The 18,775-nt window shown below is 32.3% G+C and overlaps 1 protein-coding gene across 1 annotated transcript; it reads right to left on the bottom strand.

Moving 5' to 3' along the window:
* Positions 1-494: 494 nt before the first annotated feature.
* On the bottom strand, positions 495-17,567 carry LOC142358092 (cytochrome b5 domain-containing protein 1-like). The gene is made up of 4 exons (XM_075409561.1): positions 17,425-17,567; positions 17,277-17,353; positions 5,213-5,431; positions 495-869 (listed from the first exon to the last, which is right to left on the bottom strand). Exons 1-4 carry the CDS (start codon positions 17,540-17,542, stop codon positions 639-641), a joined length of 645 nt encoding a protein of 214 aa, XP_075265676.1. The 5' UTR covers positions 17,543-17,567; the 3' UTR covers positions 495-638.
* Between the last annotated feature and the right edge of the window lie 1,208 nt (positions 17,568-18,775).

Consider the following 18,775-nt stretch of genomic DNA (forward strand, 5'->3'; position numbering starts at 1 on the left):
ATTTTACAAAGGTGCCTAATTGTTTTGCTTACATGTTAACAGTTTATTATAGGTCACTTGTTGGATCTCATGTGGAACAATAATATTGTTTAAGGCATATTTTTCGGTTGACAGTTAGCAGTAAACTGCCACAAAGTAACTCCAGCAGGCTAAATCGTAAATAAGAGCAGTTTAGACTACGCAAAACCAGGAAAGAGATCAAGCGTGAAAAATTGTCCGAAAACAAAACTGGTTAGGTCGGTCACGCAATAAGTGCATAAAAAGACCAGCATGGCCCAGGTAACTGCTGAGAAATTTGTTTGAGGGCAATCAACAATAGTTTGCATAGATTAAAAGTTGGGACTGGCCCTTAGAATTGATAATTATCGTTATAAAGGTGTAGTAATATCATTAAAAAAGAAAATAAAAAGTAACCCTGATTATTTCAATATAGATAAGCATTTTTTGACGTCTCAAAACTACTTCTAATGACAGTTCTCACTCACTAAAAAAGGTTTGTCAAAACAAAGATTTAAACTAATTGATAGAAGATATAAGGGGCCAAATTCAGTTCTGACAATTCTGATTCTAATTTAAAATTTCAACGATGTGATCAATAAAATTGAATTGAGTTCATATTCTATCCATATTTGGTATTGTTAGCTCTCTGTGAGGTCATCATTGAAGTAGAGATGAATGGCCTGAACAAACTGATCCTGGTCCATTCTGCAGATGTAGAAGTCTTCATCATCATCCTTCACCCCGTTCTCTTCCAGGGTCTTGTCCATTTCCAGGTTGCGTCCGGCATACTTCCAGGTGTAAGATCCAGCGTGGCAGTTTTCCTTCAAGTACCGACGAAGAATCTCCAGCATAGTTTCCTCGGAACACACCTGTAAAATGATTAAATTTACTTCAAAAAATTAATCGACAATAAATTCGTTTTTAAACCCTTGTCAGACTTTTCACTGCGCATACTTTAAGAATGGACTGACTTGTAAACGTGTTTAGACAAAAGCGACTGTAACAAAAATAGTTCAAAAGATTTAAAGTTGGAAACACCACACTTGGCTCACTTAGACCAGCAGCTTCTCGACAATGAAGGATTTTACTGGAAAAAATTCAAAGCGTCAAATACTAGCAATCGGACGGAGTTTTTTAAGTCCAATTCTCTTATTCTCAAACGGCAACTATTAATTTGCGGTAATGATAGCATTAATCAATCCTTTGGTGACACTTCTGAATAGCGATTGGAGCTTCTTCTGGAATTAAATGACGAGTGAAAAAGAGCAAACACCATTAGTAGGTGTATATTTCATGAAGTTTGCAATAAAACTATTTATAACATATAAAAAAAACTATTTCCATAAAATTTGATTTTTTCAAAAAGAACAAGTATTTTTCAAAAAAAGATTGGTGTATAAACGAACAGATAGTCTCCAAAGCAAATAATTCAGTGGAGTAAAAAATGATGCATTAGATTCAAGAGATATGCCAATATTAAGAAAGCGAGTAAAGACGAACAGCAAAATCAATTACCTCAAAAAATTTATGTCCGTTTTCAAAAACAAAACTTAATAACAAAGCCAAAATAGCGTCAGATAAAACTGAAAATCAACAAAATAACTTCTCATCCACCAGAAAAGATATAGGACCAGTCCATAATTAGGTTTGGTAACAATTAGACAATAAAGAACGAAAACATTAAATTTAAAAAATTCGCTTATATTTTTTAAAAACAACTAATTTCAAAATAATGAAAACCATTAGAAATCAGTAAAATATCCCATAGGTTTAAGATTACCAGTGTTTCTAAAGATGAGAATTAAGAACTGTCGGTATTCAATTTTTATGCGGTTACAAAAAGAACAACAAATAGACAACAAACAAAAAATCAGTTAAAATTTGACAGAAAACGCTTTCGAAGCCGCAAAGCCATACTTTGGCCCCCAAAATATGTTCGATTGCATCTTCTGCAAACACCGATAATGTATTATGTGAGCTCTCATTAATGAAACCAGATAACAAATAGACAAAAAAGAAAAAAGCAAAATTAAGTAATACTTGTTTTCGAAAAAAAAAATATTTCCAAAGGCATTAATTAAAAAAGAAAACATAAACAGGTTCCTTTGTTCTTCCAAATGAAGCCCTTGAGACCTGCAATTATACAGAATATATCTTACGTATACAAAAAGAAAGTAAAATATGACAAAAATTGAAAATTGATTTACTTTTTTGTGAAAAACTCGTGTCGAAGCCACTAAAGTCATAACGAATTCATTAAAAACAATAGATTTTGTGACACCAATCCCTTTGACAGCTTCTCTTGACAAAAATATTGTCACATTTGGCCTTAAATTAACAAAACTATGCAACAAACAGACAATGAAATGAACAAGAATTGCGAAGTTAAAAAGTGTTCTTTTTTAATTTTGGAAAACAATTGTTTTCAAAGTCATGAAAGCCATCAGCTATCTACTAATATCAGAGCTGTCTATTAATATCAGAATACCGGTCCATCTATTCTTCTATGAAAAGCCAATGAAATCGGGTCATTGTACAGCAAATTTCATACGACTATAAAGACAAAGTAAAAACGACAGTTGAGGACAAACTAAAACATTCAAATAAATTCTTCAAGAAAGTATTGTGCAAGCCGTTGAAACCAGAGTCTATATTCTTAAGGATTTTAACATTATTAACTGTGTCCTATTTTGAACGCCAAAAATGAGATATATGAACACTCAAAAATGTGATAATGTGACAAAAATAGAAAACGTGAAAAATGGGCAAATACCTGAAAATAAAAAAATGTGAAATCTAGTAGTATCAAAGCCAGAAAACCATAATTAAAGGTGTAAAACCGCAAAAAAATTGATTTCAGTAGAAAGGAGAAGCATTCTTTCATTGCTGACACTAAGCTACAAGTTGAACAAATTAAGAGAAAAATGGAGGCAAAGTTCAATAAGCCATTATTTACTTAAATAACAAATATTTTTAAAAGTCAAAACCACCAATAGTTTTCAAGTAAAAAAACTAGATACAATGATTTGTAGAAAGCGAAATGAACCAATCACTAAAGAGCTTTGATTTGAAATGTTCTGTTATTATTATATAAATTAATATATCTGTTATTAATATATCTAATTAATCAAAAAAATCGATTTTTTTTATAAAAAAGACCGACTGATTACAATCCGAACCATTTTTGGATTGTAACAGTTAAATATTGATCGAAAACTAGCTCTGCTAATACTGTTCGTCCATTAAGAGCACTTAATTTTTCAAATGTTATAGATATAGATATTTTGTTAGTTAAAAAATCAAAAATAAATGCTGCGTTTTTGATAGTCAACGAGTAAAGTTAGCAAAAAACGGCGAAGTTTTAGTTACGGAGTACTCGCAGCGGAAGTTGAAGTAGAAATAGCCCCTTGTTGAGTCTAAAAATATTGTGTTGCTCGTGTTTCGGTGTGTACTTCCTGCAAATTTAATCAAAGTGGACTAAAGAAACTTATTTCGAGCTATTTTTGATGAAAACGTATGAATTTTGACAAAAATACAAAAAATGCCAAAAATATTTTTTTATTTTGTATCTCTTATCTTTAGAAATAAAATCAACAACACTTTCTGAAGAAATTTAACATATTTTAGCAACATTAGCGAAATTTCAGTCAAAAATTCCGGAAAATGTGAACAAAATCAACGGAATTCACTCCATTTTCTCAAAAGTTTAAACCTCGATAACTTCCTGTAAAAAACGAAAAAAAATAATTCCATATTCTACCCTGGACAAGCTTTCTAATGATACCAGTCTCAACTCTACGATGAATATATCGATCAGCCAAAATTGTCTAAACAAAAAAAACCCATTTGAGTATATAGTTCCTCCCCCCTCAAGAGGGGTCGGAACAATAATATGGCTCAAACGGTACATAAACTGAGACTAATACCCAAAGTCAACATCGCATTATCAAAAAAAAACAAAACAAAGATTAATTTACATTTCTGTTGCAAAAAGGAGTTTTTAATTTTGTTAAACGCCCAAACTTGTGCATAACACTGACACTAATCGCCAACAATGATAGAAAAAATCCAAGCACCGACTTTTCCAATCACGCTTTAAGAAATGTCAAGACCGCCTTACGTGGAAAATTTTACGTGAAAAAGTGTGTATGTGTGTGTGTGTGGATAACAGTAATTGGCTTCAAAACTAGATATGCCTTTCGCATTTGTCCACGATGCTTGTTTTTGAGAAAGCGTGGACATCAGTGACACCAATTTGTAACTGCTATCCACAAAACCTGGCACAGTTATCCACATCATCAAATTTATCAAAGATTACAGTATCTAGATTCTACGATAGTTGACTTCGTGCCCGTTACACCGAAATGGAAGAAATCCTCATGAGTGATTTATTTCAGAAAAAGCCCCCCCCAATAGCAACAGTGGATTAAGAAGGCAATTAGCAGTTCTGTAACCACCCATACCCATATTACGGCTCACAAGAATAAAGCCTTTAAATTGGGTGTAATAATTAGGTCTTGAAGTCCATAAACACCGATCAGGGTTACTTTTTCCTTCGAGTACGAATGATAAAATTCACGCCTGTTTGTCACTTTTTCCACAGTAAACGTATCGATTTTTGATCATGGACAACATTTACGTACAGTAAGTAAAAATATGTGACGAATGATCGTCATTGCTGACCACAAAAGCCTAAAAATTATGCAATTTACCATTCGTAAAGTAGTGCAAGAGCGGAACAAGTATGGCCCAAAAAGTTGTTTCAATTAACCTATTTAGTGACATTACAATTAATATATATGAGTCTAGAAAATAAACCGCCCACGAAAAAAAAGTCTGAATCTAATAGCACATAAACGCCCACGTAAAAAAAACCATGTAAACATAGAATTTTGGTTGTGATAATTAGTTTGATTGTAATAGTTTTATATCCAATCCCACTGGCCGCTAAGGCAAGGCCATGGTATACGAGGAATGACCAAATGCGCAGCTCTTCAAAAGTCAAGTGGTGTTTTTCGTGGGTTTTGGTTTTCTTCCGTGTAGATTTTCTTCCGAAACCGATCATTTACCATTGTAAAGATGAAAACATTATCAACTAAAAATTATATTCCACTGGGGGGTCCTTTGGTAGGAAAACTAACGAGTCAAACTTTTAAGCCTAAATTTTCTACCAATGGTGACGAAAACAAACTACATGTGCGTATATACATACCTCTATAATAACCTCCTGGGATGTGAGAGTGTTGATCACTTTAATCCTGCGAGTCTTCTGAGAAAGAACACCCACGCAATATTTGTCGTCTTTCCACCACGGACGCCCAAAGTCATTCGCCCAATCGTCTGTAGGATATGGTGGAGGCACGTGAACAAATCGCCCGTTAGGGGTGTAATATTGTTCGCAACTAGTGACTGGATCAACATAGGTCTTGATCTAAATTGGGGAAACTCTTTAGGAATTTTTTGGACCTTTCTTGCAAATTGAGTTTCCTGTTGATGGGGGGGGGGGGGGTATCTCCGAATACGATACGAAGAGAAACAAGAGTTCCAAAAATAATCTAAGCATCGAGTAGGAAGAATGAGATCGAAAAAGACATCCCAGAAATTAGGATGCTGATTGCACAGTTATATATAAAGCCCGGTTTAGAACTAGTGCAAATAGGGGATAAATCCGGGCATTTTCCATCCAGCTTTTTTGTATCATTTTGCATTCTTTCGCATTTAAGGACAGATAGCATTTCTATGCATTATTATATAGATTACAAATTTTTAATTTGATGAATTAATCCGCAATGTTGAAAACAATCTAAGTTTTCCATTGGATTATTAAAGTTATCCAAACTGAATACCTTGCAAATTACTGGACCAGAATAATGCAATCTAACCTATTCGGTATAACTACACAATCTACCATGCCTAGATGTTAAATTTGATCCATAATAAAACCAAAGGTGCCCAATTATTTCATGACTTACAGACAACAGTTATAGGGAAAAATTTCGGCCACTTTTTTTACGTTTTTGACAATGGGTTTTCCGAATACCTGATTAGACCAATAATATTCTTCAATCGCCTGTTCTGAAAACTTGAACTTGAATTCTGCAAATGTATATCAAAACATTTAAAAACTTTGTCAAAGCGAGATAACGTTTCTCATTTGCTTGAAATTATCCTCAAAATTTGTTTTTACTCCCTATGGTTTTCTGTCCTATTTATGTTTCTATATGGGGAGTGAATATGAAAGCTGAAAAATAAGGTAGTGTAGAAAGTTTGAAGCGTCTGAGAAAAGAAGAGAGTTAGTGGTGATTTGTTTCATACTACTCTTCGCGGCCGAACGAGAGAAGCCGACACGGAAACATTTGCGACAAGTGAGTTGTTTATTTTCGCGCTTCCTTTCTTTTCAAATCATTTTTCTACTTCTTCTAGTTGTTTCTGCAAACAAGATTCTACATCAGAATCTATAAATATTTAGGTCAATTCTGAATGTTTTAGGGCTTTTTAAACCGACGTTGAACTTTGGAATCCATTTTTGAACTCTGTTTTTTCAAAAATTTTTGAAGGTTTAACTGGTCTGGTTTCAAAGTCTAAGAGTGCTCACGTGCTCGCAGCCATAACTTTTTCGTGTTTCAATTGACCAACTGATTCGCTCTGTAACAGACTTCAATTTTTTTTCTGTCCAGAAAATTGAGTTAGTTTTAGTATTTTTTTGCCATTTTCGTTTCGTTATTGACTATTTTCTGACTATTTTTGCCTCATATCTTGAATTATTTGGAGCATTTTTAAAAGCAAACATTCCTAGCTGTAACCATACTTCTGATGCCTAGAAATTAGATTAATTTGATGACTGCTTTTAGTGGATTTCATCCTTTTAAAAAATCAGAAGTTCTCCGATGAAACGTCTTTTTCGAGTTTGTCATGTAAACACCTGTACAAAAAAATAAATGACGCCTTCTGATTTTAATAATCAGTTTCACAATAGAAACATTTAAAGAACGTTAATGTCTTCATGAAAATAACTTTCTTCAATTGTCAAAAAGTATCGCTTCTGTACTGAACCTTAAGTAATTCTACTTGTAGCTCGAAATAACCTAAATTGATGAAAAGAACCACCACGATCGAATTTGTAATGCAATCAGTTTTCTTAGTTATAATTCAGACTGCTTTCCTCTATTGTGTGTTTCTTCTCATCATTCAATATATTTTTCATAGCCGCGAAACTCTCAATTGTGGTGGTTTCAGGATCATTTGGCTATTTTCTAAATAGTATGTTGTTAAAAACTGTTAATTGAGAGTCAACAACATCACATGGACGCAAGCAATTGATTACAGAAAAAATTTCAGCGTCCATTAATGTAGTTCTAGGAAAAATCTTCTCAGTTTTCCCAATTATTTATATGTTTATATCTAATAAACAAATAAGAGATTATTTGAAAGAAGAGATCATGCACACTTGCGGGTCTGAAAATTTAAAAGTTGATGACAGCTAAACATGCGAATTGATTAATAAGTTTAACCCACATGGCACTTTTAATTTGAAAAATATAGAAACGGTAAGGCGATTATAAAACTTTTATAGTTGTGGTTTTAATCTCTGGTTTTAAAGATAAGGATGATATTGATGTTCGAATTTTGAGCTTTGGGTAATTTAGAAGGTAATTGATTCTTGACTTGTAATTGATTTTCGGATCCTTTTTTACTTTAGACTTTTGCACTTTTCTTGATTGATAATATTCCAGCTGATGGCTCTGTTCCACTAGGATTTTTTCAGAACGAAACACAATAAATAACAATTTTGATATGACTTTGCAGTATTAACATCCAATTGAAAACAATAGAAAAAACCATTAACTTTGGGAGTTGCATTTGCTAATATGGTTGTGTATAACAAGGACATACATCAACTAAAAAAAGAGAGAACAATTTTCTGACAAAACTTAACCAAATCTCATTTCTGACTTCAGAAAAATCGACTCTTAAGATCTTATAAAACATCCCATAACCAACCAATCAAAGTTATTGAACTGCACTTTTTTGGATTGTCGTTGTTAGATGAGACGTAAAGCAAAGCATTTTATCAACGGTATTTGTGAATTTATTGCACTATAAATGTTTAGCTCTACAATCTTATTTATAGCAATAACATTCATTGTTCATTTATTCAAACTCCCACGATAAAAATGCTGACTAATATTTGCCCTCAACTATTTAAACAGCAATTAATGAGGCAATATTCCTTTTTAATATCCAAAGAACAGTTGTTGCGTTTGTGCTCTCTTTTTTCTAAGTTGTGTTAATAGTTTTTGATGAGTTTGATTGTTCCAAACATTACAATCCAAAGAATAGAATTGCAATAGCTTGCTTTGTTTAAGTGGTGAATTTTCTGGACTTGCACTCAACACCTGATTTCAAGGCCAAAATGCTTTCAAAATGCCTTCAAGGCCAAAAAAGCATTTTATAGTAATGCCAACTTAAAGACCCAAAATCGTCAGTAATTTCGCAAAAGAACTCAAATTTTTTTTCAAAATTCGTGTATTTACTCTGGTCGACCATCAAAAGATCTTCAAATCTTGAAGATGAGTTAGTGGGCAAATTTTAGCAACAGATAATAACTTTCCAAAAACTCTTGCTTTATATATTTTGCAATTTTCAAATCATTTTACATCTTATTGAATGTTTCTTTCTTTTATATGTCCTTTGAAAACCTTTTAAATAAAATTTCTGTCGGCCGCCAGTCGGGTTCTTCCGTAGATTTTAGCAAATCTTAAATGGAGTTGATGACATTAAAGGAAAAAACTGAAAATTTTTTTTTTACAATTTTTGCTATTTTTCATGTTTCTTGACAGTTTTGCCTTTTTACCTGTGTATCTCTTATAAACCAAGCCTTCTAATAATTGAGAAATCCTCTGTTCGCGCAATCTTACGTTGTTGATAGATACGATTGAGTTTCACTGCCTGAAAATATTTCAGCGTCCATTAATGAGTCCTCGGAGAAATCTTCCCAATTTTCCCAATAATTTATATGTTTATATCTAATAAACAACTAAGAGATGCTTTGAAAGAACAGATTATGTGCACTTAAGGGTTTTAAAACTTAAAAGTTGATGACAGCTAAACATGCGAATTGATTATTAATTTTAATCCCCATGGCACTTCTAATTTAAAAAATATAGAAACAGTAAGGCAATCTTAAAACTTTTCTAGTAATGGTTTTAATCTATGGAGCAAAAATTAGGATGATCTTGACGATCGAATTTTGAGCTCTGGGTAATTTAGGTAATTAATTCTTGACTTGTAATTGTTCTTCGGATCCTTTTCTTACTTTAGACTTTTGCATTTTTCTTGATTGATAATATTCCAGCTGATGGCTCTGTTCCACTAGGATTTTTTTCAGAACGCAACATAATAAATAACAATTTTGATATGACTTTGCAGTATTAACATCCAATTGAAAACAATGGACAAAAACATTAATTTTGTGAGTTATATTTGCAAAAATGGGTTGTGTATAACAAGGACATACATCAACTAAAAAAAAAAGAGAACAATTTTCTGACAAAACTTAACCAAATCTCATTTCTGACTTTAGACAAATCGACCCTTAAGATCTTATAAACCTTCCCATAACAAACCAATCAAAGTTATTAACCTACACTTTTTTTGGATTGTCGTTGTTAGAGGAAACGTAAAGCAAAGCATTTTATCAACGGTATTTGTGAACTTATTGCACTATAAATGTTTTTTTAGCTCTACAATCTTATTTATAGCAATAACATTCATTGTTCATTTATTCAAACTCCCACGAAAAAAAATGCTGACTAATATTTGCCCTCAACTATTTAAACAGCAATTAATGAGGCAATATTCCTTTTTAATATCCAAAGAACAGTTGTTGCGTTTGTGCTCTTTTTACTAAGTTGTGTTAATAGTTTTTGATGAGTTTGATTGTTCCAAACATTACAATCCAAAGAATAGAATTGCAATAGCTTGCTTTGTTTAAGTGGTAAACTTTTTGGACTTGCACTGAACACCTGATTTCAAGGCCAAAATGCTTTTAAAATGCCTTCAAGGCCAAAAAAAGCATTTTAAAGTAATGCCAACTTAAACAACCAAAATCATCAGTAATTTCGCAAATGAACTCACATTTTTTTTCAAAATTCGTGTATTTACTTTGACCGACCATCAAAAGATCTTCAAATCTTGAAGATGAGTTAGTGGGCAAATTTTAGCAACAGATAATAACTTTCCAAAAACTCTTGCTTTTATATTTTGCTATTTTCAAATCATTTTACCTGTTATTGAATGTTTCTTTCTTTTAAATTTCCTTTGAAAACCTTTTAGATAAAATTTCAGTCGGCCGCCAGTCGGGTTCTTCCGTAGATTTTAGCAAATCTTAAATGGAGTTGATGACATTAAAGGAAAAAACTGAAAATTTTTTTTTTACAATTTTTGCTATTTTTCATGTTTCTTGACAGTTTTGCCTTTTTACCTGTGTATCTCTTATAAACCAAGCCTTCTAATAAATGAGAAATCCTCTGTTCGCGCAATCTTACGTTGTTGATAGATACGATTGAGTTTCACTGCCTGAAAATATTTCAGCGTCCATTAATGAGTCCTCGGAGAAATCTTCTCAATTTTCCCAATAATTTATATGTTTATATCTAATAAACAACTAAGAGATGCTTTGAAAGAACAGATTATGTGCACTTGAGGGTTTTAAAATTTAAAAGTTGATGACAGCTAAACATGCGAATTGATTATTAATTTTAATCCCCATGGCACTTCTAATTTAAAAAATATAGAAACAGTAAGGCAATCTTAAAACTTTTCTAGTAATGGTTTTAATCTATGGAGCAAAAATTAGGATAATCTTGACGATCGAATTTTGAGCTCTGGGTAATTTAGGTAATTAATTCTTGACTTGTAATTGTTCTTCGGATCCTTTTCTTACTTTAGACTTTTGCATTTTTCTTGATTGATAATATTCCAGCTGATGGCTCTGTTCCACTAGGATTTTTTTCAGAACGAAACATAATAAATAACAATTTTGATATGACTTTGCAGTATTAACATCCAATTGAAAACAATGGACAAAAACATTAATTTTGTGAGTTGAATTTGCAAAAATGGGTTGTGTATAACAAGGACATACATCAACTAAAAAAAAGACAACAATTTTCTGACGAAACTTAACCAAATCTCATTTCTGACTTTAGACAAATCGACCCTTAAGATCTTATAAAACTTCCCATAACAAACCAATCAAAGTTATTAACCTACACTTTTTTTGGATTGTCGTTGTTAGAGGAAACGTAAAGCAAAGCATTTTATCAACGGTATTTGTGAACTTGTTGCACTATAAATGTTTTTTAGCTCTACAATCTTATTTATAGCAATAACATTCATTGTTCATTTATTCAAACTCCCACGATAAAAATGCTGACTAATATTTGCCCTCAACTATTTAAACAGCAATTAATGAGGCAATATTCCTTTTTAATATCCAAAGAACAGTTGTTGCGTTTGTGCTCTCTTTTTTCTAAGCTGTGTTAATAGTTTTTGATGAGTTTGATTATTCCAAACATTACAATCCAAAGAATAGAATTGCAATAGCTTGCTTTGTTTAAGTGGTAAACTTTTCGGACTTGCACTGAACATCTGATTTCAAGGCCAAAATGCTTTTAAAATGCCTTCAAGGCCAAAAAAAGCATTTTAAAGTAATGCCAACTTAAACAACCAAAATCATCAGTAATTTCGCAAATGAACTCACATTTTTTTTTCAAAATTCGTGTATTTACTCTGACCGACCATCAAAAGATCTTCAAATCTTGAAGATGAGTTAGTGGGCAAATTTTAGCAACAGATAATAACTTTCCAAAAACTCTTGCTTTTATATTTTGCTATTTTCAAATCATTTTACCTGTTATTGAATGTTTCTTTCTTTTAACTTTCCTTTGAAAACCTTTTAGATAAAATTTCAGTCGGCCGCCAGTCGGGTTCTTCCGTAGATTTTAGCAAATCTTAAATGGAGTTGATGACATTAAAGGAAAAAACTGAAAATTTTTTTTTTACAATTTTTGCTATTTTTCATGTTTCTTGACAGTTTTGCCTTTTTACCTGTGTATCTCTTATAAACCAAGCCTTCTAATAATTGAGAAATCCTCTGCTCGCGCAATCTTACGTTGTTGATAGATACGATTGAGTTTCACTGCCTGAAAATATTTCAGCGTCCATTAATGAGTCCTCGGAGAAATCTTCTCAATTTTCCCAATAATTTATATGTTTATATCTAATAAACAACTAAGAGATGCTTTGAAAGAACAGATTATGTGCACTTAAGGGTTTTAAAATTTAAAAGTTGATGACAGCTAAACATGCGAATTGATTATTAATTTTAATCCCCATGGCACTTCTAATTTAAAAAATATAGAAACAGTAAGGCAATCTTAAAACTTTTCTAGTAATGGTTTTAATCTATGGAGCAAAAATTAGGATAATCTTGACGATCGAATTTTGAGCTCTGGGTAATTTAGGTAATTAATTCTTGACTTGTAATTGTTCTTCGGATCCTTTTCTTACTTTAGATTTTTGCATTTTTCTTGATTGATAATATTCCAGCTGATGGCTCTGTTCCACTAGGATTTTTTCAGAACGAAACACAATAAATAACAATTTTGATATGACTTTGCAGTATTAACATCCAATTGAAAACAATAGAAAAAACCATTAACTTTGGGAGTTGCATTTGCTAATATGGTTGTGTATAACAAGGACATACATCAACTAAAAAAAGAGAGAACAATTTTCTGACAAAACTTAACCAAATCTCATTTCTGACTTCAGAAAAATCGACTCTTAAGATCTTATAAAACATCCCATAACCAACCAATCAAAGTTATTGAACTGCACTTTTTTGGATTGTCGTTGTTAGATGAGACGTAAAGCAAAGCATTTTATCAACGGTATTTGTGAATTTATTGCACTATAAATGTTTTTTAGCTCTACAATCTTATTTATAGCAATAACATTCATTGTTCATTTATTCAAACTCCCACGATAAAAATGCTGACTAATATTTGCCCTCAACTATTTAAACAGCAATTAATGAGGCAATATTCCTTTTTAATATCCAAAGAACAGTTGTTGCGTTTGTGCTCTCTTTTTTCTAAGCTGTGTTAATAGTTTTTGATGAGTTTGATTATTCCAAACATTACAATCCAAAGAATAGAATTGCAATAGCTTGCTTTGTTTAAGTGGTAAACTTTTCGGACTTGCACTGAACATCTGATTTCAAGGCCAAAATGCTTTTAAAATGCCTTCAAGGCCAAAAAAAGCATTTTAAAGTAATGCCAACTTAAACAACCAAAATCATCAGTAATTTCGCAAATGAACTCACATTTTTTTTTCAAAATTCGTGTATTTACTCTGACCGACCATCAAAAGATCTTCAAATCTTGAAGATGAGTTAGTGGGCAAATTTTAGCAACAGATAATAACTTTCCAAAAACTCTTGCTTTTATATTTTGCTATTTTCAAATCATTTTACCTGTTATTGAATGTTTCTTTCTTTTAACTTTCCTTTGAAAACCTTTTAGATAAAATTTCAGTCGGCCGCCAGTCGGGTTCTTCCGTAGATTTTAGCAAATCTTAAATGGAGTTGATGACATTAAAGGAAAAAACTGAAAATTTTTTTTTTACAATTTTTGCTATTTTTCATGTTTCTTGACAGTTTTGCCTTTTTACCTGTGTATCTCTTATAAACCAAGCCTTCTAATAATTGAGAAATCCTCTGCTCGCGCAATCTTACGTTGTTGATAGATACGATTGAGTTTCACTGCCTGAAAATATTTCAGCGTCCATTAATGAGTCCTCGGAGAAATCTTCTCAATTTTCCCAATAATTTATATGTTTATATCTAATAAACAACTAAGAGATGCTTTGAAAGAACAGATTATGTGCACTTAAGGGTTTTAAAATTTAAAAGTTGATGACAGCTAAACATGCGAATTGATTATTAATTTTAATCCCCATGGCACTTCTAATTTAAAAAATATAGAAACAGTAAGGCAATCTTAAAACTTTTCTAGTAATGGTTTTAATCTATGGAGCAAAAATTAGGATAATCTTGACGATCGAATTTTGAGCTCTGGGTAATTTAGGTAATTAATTCTTGACTTGTAATTGTTCTTCGGATCCTTTTCTTACTTTAGATTTTTGCATTTTTCTTGATTGATAATATTCCAGCTGATGGCTCTGTTCCACTAGGATTTTTTCAGAACGAAACACAATAAATAACAATTTTGATATGACTTTGCAGTATTAACATCCAATTGAAAACAATAGAAAAAACCATTAACTTTGGGAGTTGCATTTGCTAATATGGTTGTGTATAACAAGGACATACATCAACTAAAAAAAGAGAGAACAATTTTCTGACAAAACTTAACCAAATCTCATTTCTGACTTCAGAAAAATCGACTCTTAAGATCTTATAAAACATCCCATAACCAACCAATCAAAGTTATTGAACTGCACTTTTTTGGATTGTCGTTGTTAGATGAGACGTAAAGCAAAGCATTTTATCAACGGTATTTGTGAATTTATTGCACTATAAATGTTTTTTAGCTCTACAATCTTATTTATAGCAATAACATTCATTGTTCATTTATTCAAACTCCCACGATAAAAATGCTGACTAATATTTGCCCTCAACTATTTAAACAGCAATTAATGAGGCAATATTCCTTTTTAATATCCAAAGAACAGTTGTTGCGTTTGTGCTCTCTTTTTTCTAAGTTGTGTTAATAGTTTTTGATGAGTTTGATTGTTCCAAACATTACAATCCAAAGAATAGAATTGCAATAGCTTGCTTTGTTTAAGTGGTGAATTTTCTGGACTTGCACTCAACACCTGATTTCAAGGCCAAAACGCTTTTAAAATGCCTTCAAGGCCAAAAAAAGCATTTTAAAGTAATCCCAACTTAAACACCCAAAATCATCAGTAATTTCGGAAATGAACTCACATTTTTTTTTCAAAATTCGTGTATTTACTCTGACCAACCATCAAAAGATCTTCAAATCTTGAAGATGAGTTAGTGGGCAAATTTTAGCAACAGATAATAACTTTCCAAAAACTCTTGCTTTTTATATTTTGCTATTTTCAAATCATTTTACCTGTTATTGAATGTTTCTTTCTTTTAAATTTCCTTTGAAAACCTTTTTAAAAAAATTCAGTCGGCCACCAGTCGGGTTTTTCCGTAGATTTTAGCAAATCTTAAATGGTGTTGATGACATTAAAGAAAAAAACTGAAAGAATTTTTTCTAATAAATTTTGCTATTTTTCATGTTTCTTGACAGTTTTGCGTTTTTGTCTGTGTATCTCTTATAAACCAAGCCTTCTAATAATTGAGGAATCCTCTGTTCGCACAATCTTACGTTGATGATAGATACGATTGATTTTCACTGCCTTAACGCCAAAAGTATCCACAATTTGAATGCTATTTTTGATGTTTTATCACTAACTTTAAGAAATTTTGGTGTGTTTGGCTACTGATGTTCAAGTGGTCACTGATCAAGTCAGAGACTTGTAGGCTTTATTTAACTTTTGGATCGCATTTCAACACTTGTCCTACTACCTTTTCAAAATTATTTCACCTTTGGATCACGTTTTTCATGCTTCACTCTTAAATTATCTCATTTACATTCGTTGTTCATTTATTCAAACTCCCATGATAAAATGCTGACTAATATTTGCCCTCAACTATTTAAACAGCAATTAATGAGGCAATATTCCTTTTTAATATCCAAAGAACAGTTGTTGCGTTTGTGCTCTCTTTTTTCTAAGTTGTGTTAATAGTTTTTGATGAGTTTGATTGTTCCAAACATTACAATCCAAAGAATAGAATTGCAATAGCTTGCTTTGTTTAAGTGGTGAATTTTCTGGACTTGCACTCAACACCTGATTTCAAGGCCAAATAGCTTTCAAAATGCCTTCAAGGCCAAAAAAGCATTTTATAGTAATGCCAACTTAAACACCCAAAATCGTCAGTAATTTCGCAAAAGAACTCAAATTTTTTTTCAAAATTCGTGTATTTAATCAGATCGACCATCAAAAGATCTTCAAATCTTGAAGATGAGTTAGTGGGCAAATTTTAGCAACAGATAATAACTTTCCAAAAACTCTTGCTTTATATATTTTGCAATTTTCAAATCATTTTGCATCTTATTGAATGTTTCTTTCTTTTATATGTCCTTTGAAAACCTTTTAAATAAAATTTCTGTCGGCCGCCAGTCGGGTTCTTCCGTAGATTTTAGCAAATCTTAAATGGAGTTGATGACATTAAAGGAAAAAACTGAAAAAATTTTTTTTTTACAATTTTTGCTATTTTTCATGTTTCTTGACAGTTTTGCGTTTTTACCTGTGTATCTCTTATAAACCAAGCCTTCTAATAATTGAGGAATCCTCTGTTCGCACAATCTCACGTTGTTGATAGATACGATTGATTTTCACTGCCTTAACGCCAAAAGTATCCACAATTTGAATGCTATTTTTGATGTTTTATCACTAACTTTAAGAAATTTTGGTGTGTTTGGCTACTGATGTTCAAGTGGTCACTGATCAAGTCAGAGACTTGTAGGCTTTTATTTAACTTTTGGATCGCATTTCAACACTTGTCCTACTACCTTTTCAAAATTATTTCACCTTTGGATCACGTTTTTCATGCTTCACTCTTAAATTATCTCATTTACCATTTCAACTGAATGAAGTTTGATATTTGTTCAATAACGCTTACCAAATATAGTGAATGCGGTCAAGTTCAAAAGAGCAACTAAAAAACGGGTTAAACTGATAAGTCCAGTCATAAAATCACTGCATTATAGTAACAAAGTTCATTAGAGAGAATACTATTTGGTATTAAGCTATTATTATTTGGCATAATACTATCAGTATTGATCTTTATAGCCCTCATTTTCGAAACCTAATTGTGTATAATATTGTAGTGCAACTAAAACTGAATGCCAAATTAGACCATTTTCTGATAATTTGGAAAAAAGGCTGTCATTTTGAATCATTGCTTCTGAACTCTTTATCATTAAACACTAACAATCCTCAGGGGGATTGACTCTGTGGCAACCTGCCACCCATTTTTGGATAAGTTGGAACACTTTTTGTGCAAAGCACAGACGATACCGATCCTCCTCATTATGTTTAGCTCTACATTTTAAGAGCATTAATATACACTTCACTTTATTTGAGAAGGTGAAACAATAATGAAAACATACTTCTCTTGTTTTTCTGTTGAACCAATGAGATATGTCTGTTCCAGCGGCTAATACAATTGGTTTCAGTAGAACATCACCTAAAATGCCGTCTCAAATATCACAAAATAACTGGTGCTCAAAACGCTGAAATAAGATGAAGTTAACTCGCCTTGGTGAGTTTCAGCAAGTGGCGTTAGATCATAAACCTTTCCCAGATAAGACACCCATAAATCTTTTAGTGTGCTATGGGCAGCAACCTCAATTGGAGAATAGTATTTTGATCTCATTACGTCTGAAAAACAATACACTTCAACACATGGATCCAAATCCTTCAAACTAAAGCCCCCACTAAGTAGCGAATTGGTATACAAACAGAACCCACAAACCCTCAATTATCGCATCTTACTAAAGGGGCTATATATTTATAGGGTTCTATAATGGGAAAAGGCCAACAAGGTGAGAAAAATAAATCACTCTATTGGGATATGGCATTCGAGCATTATCTGTGAAAAGCAGCACCTTAGAAAGTATGCACAGATATGCAAACAGGGTGAATATTTATTGCGGAGGAAATTTAGATATCCAAATGCATAACCATTAGGTTACATACTCACATATTTACAAATATTATTAACGTAGGTATTTTTCAATCATTAATTTAATGCTAAAATAATTGTGGCCGTTCAATTGCGCCCTCAATTATAAATATAGTAGGTATAAATTCTTCTAATTGTCTGTTAATAGGTGTTTTTCCAAGCTAGCTGACAACAAGTGGCGTAAAATCCGTCTCAAAAATGATTACCGCTCAAAATTCGCGTCTTTCGCATTAAAAACCCCCCATGGTATGCTTTAGGGGGTACGTTTTACAACTAAAACGGCTGGGGCAATAATGGGAAAATTTTTATCTGCGAGAGCAGTTCTTTTACTTCTCAATGCCTTTAAGGATTGGAGATTTATTAAGTTCATTTCGTTCCTAAGTGTCTTTTTAAATATAAGCTGTTTTCATATTAGTTTTTGATAAGTTACGTTACACTCCTAAAATAAAGGAAGACCTCATTGCGCTAATAGATCCCACACTTAGTGGGTATATAACGTTTAGTTGTTGTTGTTGGAGATTCGCCGCAAGGGCTGCTGGCTCTTGGATTCAAGTAGTCACTTTAAAATAATGTACACCTATTTCTGCATATCCATGGCAATCGCAGAACAATTGCCACGAGCAGATTCTTACTTCTGAGAGCTGTTTTTCGAAAAACATCCACATCAGTTTGATCAGCCTTATTTTGAGTCCTATAGTGATGTCGATAAGTTTGTTCTGTAGAAGAATTGTTGTTGTTGATGATGATGTTGTTGTAGAGGATTTAGGGCAACTGTTGATGCTGCTGAAGGGAGTAATACATCCCAGTCATTAAAATTAAAAACAAGGTCCATTTATTTCTGTCGTTGTGGCAATCGCACAAGAATTACCACGCGCAAACATTCGCTTCCGAACATCTTATCTGAACGAATTTCCACGTTAATTT

This window comes from Convolutriloba macropyga, unplaced genomic scaffold, assembly GCF_964194025.1.
Source record: "Convolutriloba macropyga unplaced genomic scaffold, txConMacr16.3 SCAFFOLD_1040, whole genome shotgun sequence".
NCBI classification, from domain to species: Eukaryota; Metazoa; Xenacoelomorpha; order Acoela; family Convolutidae; genus Convolutriloba; species Convolutriloba macropyga.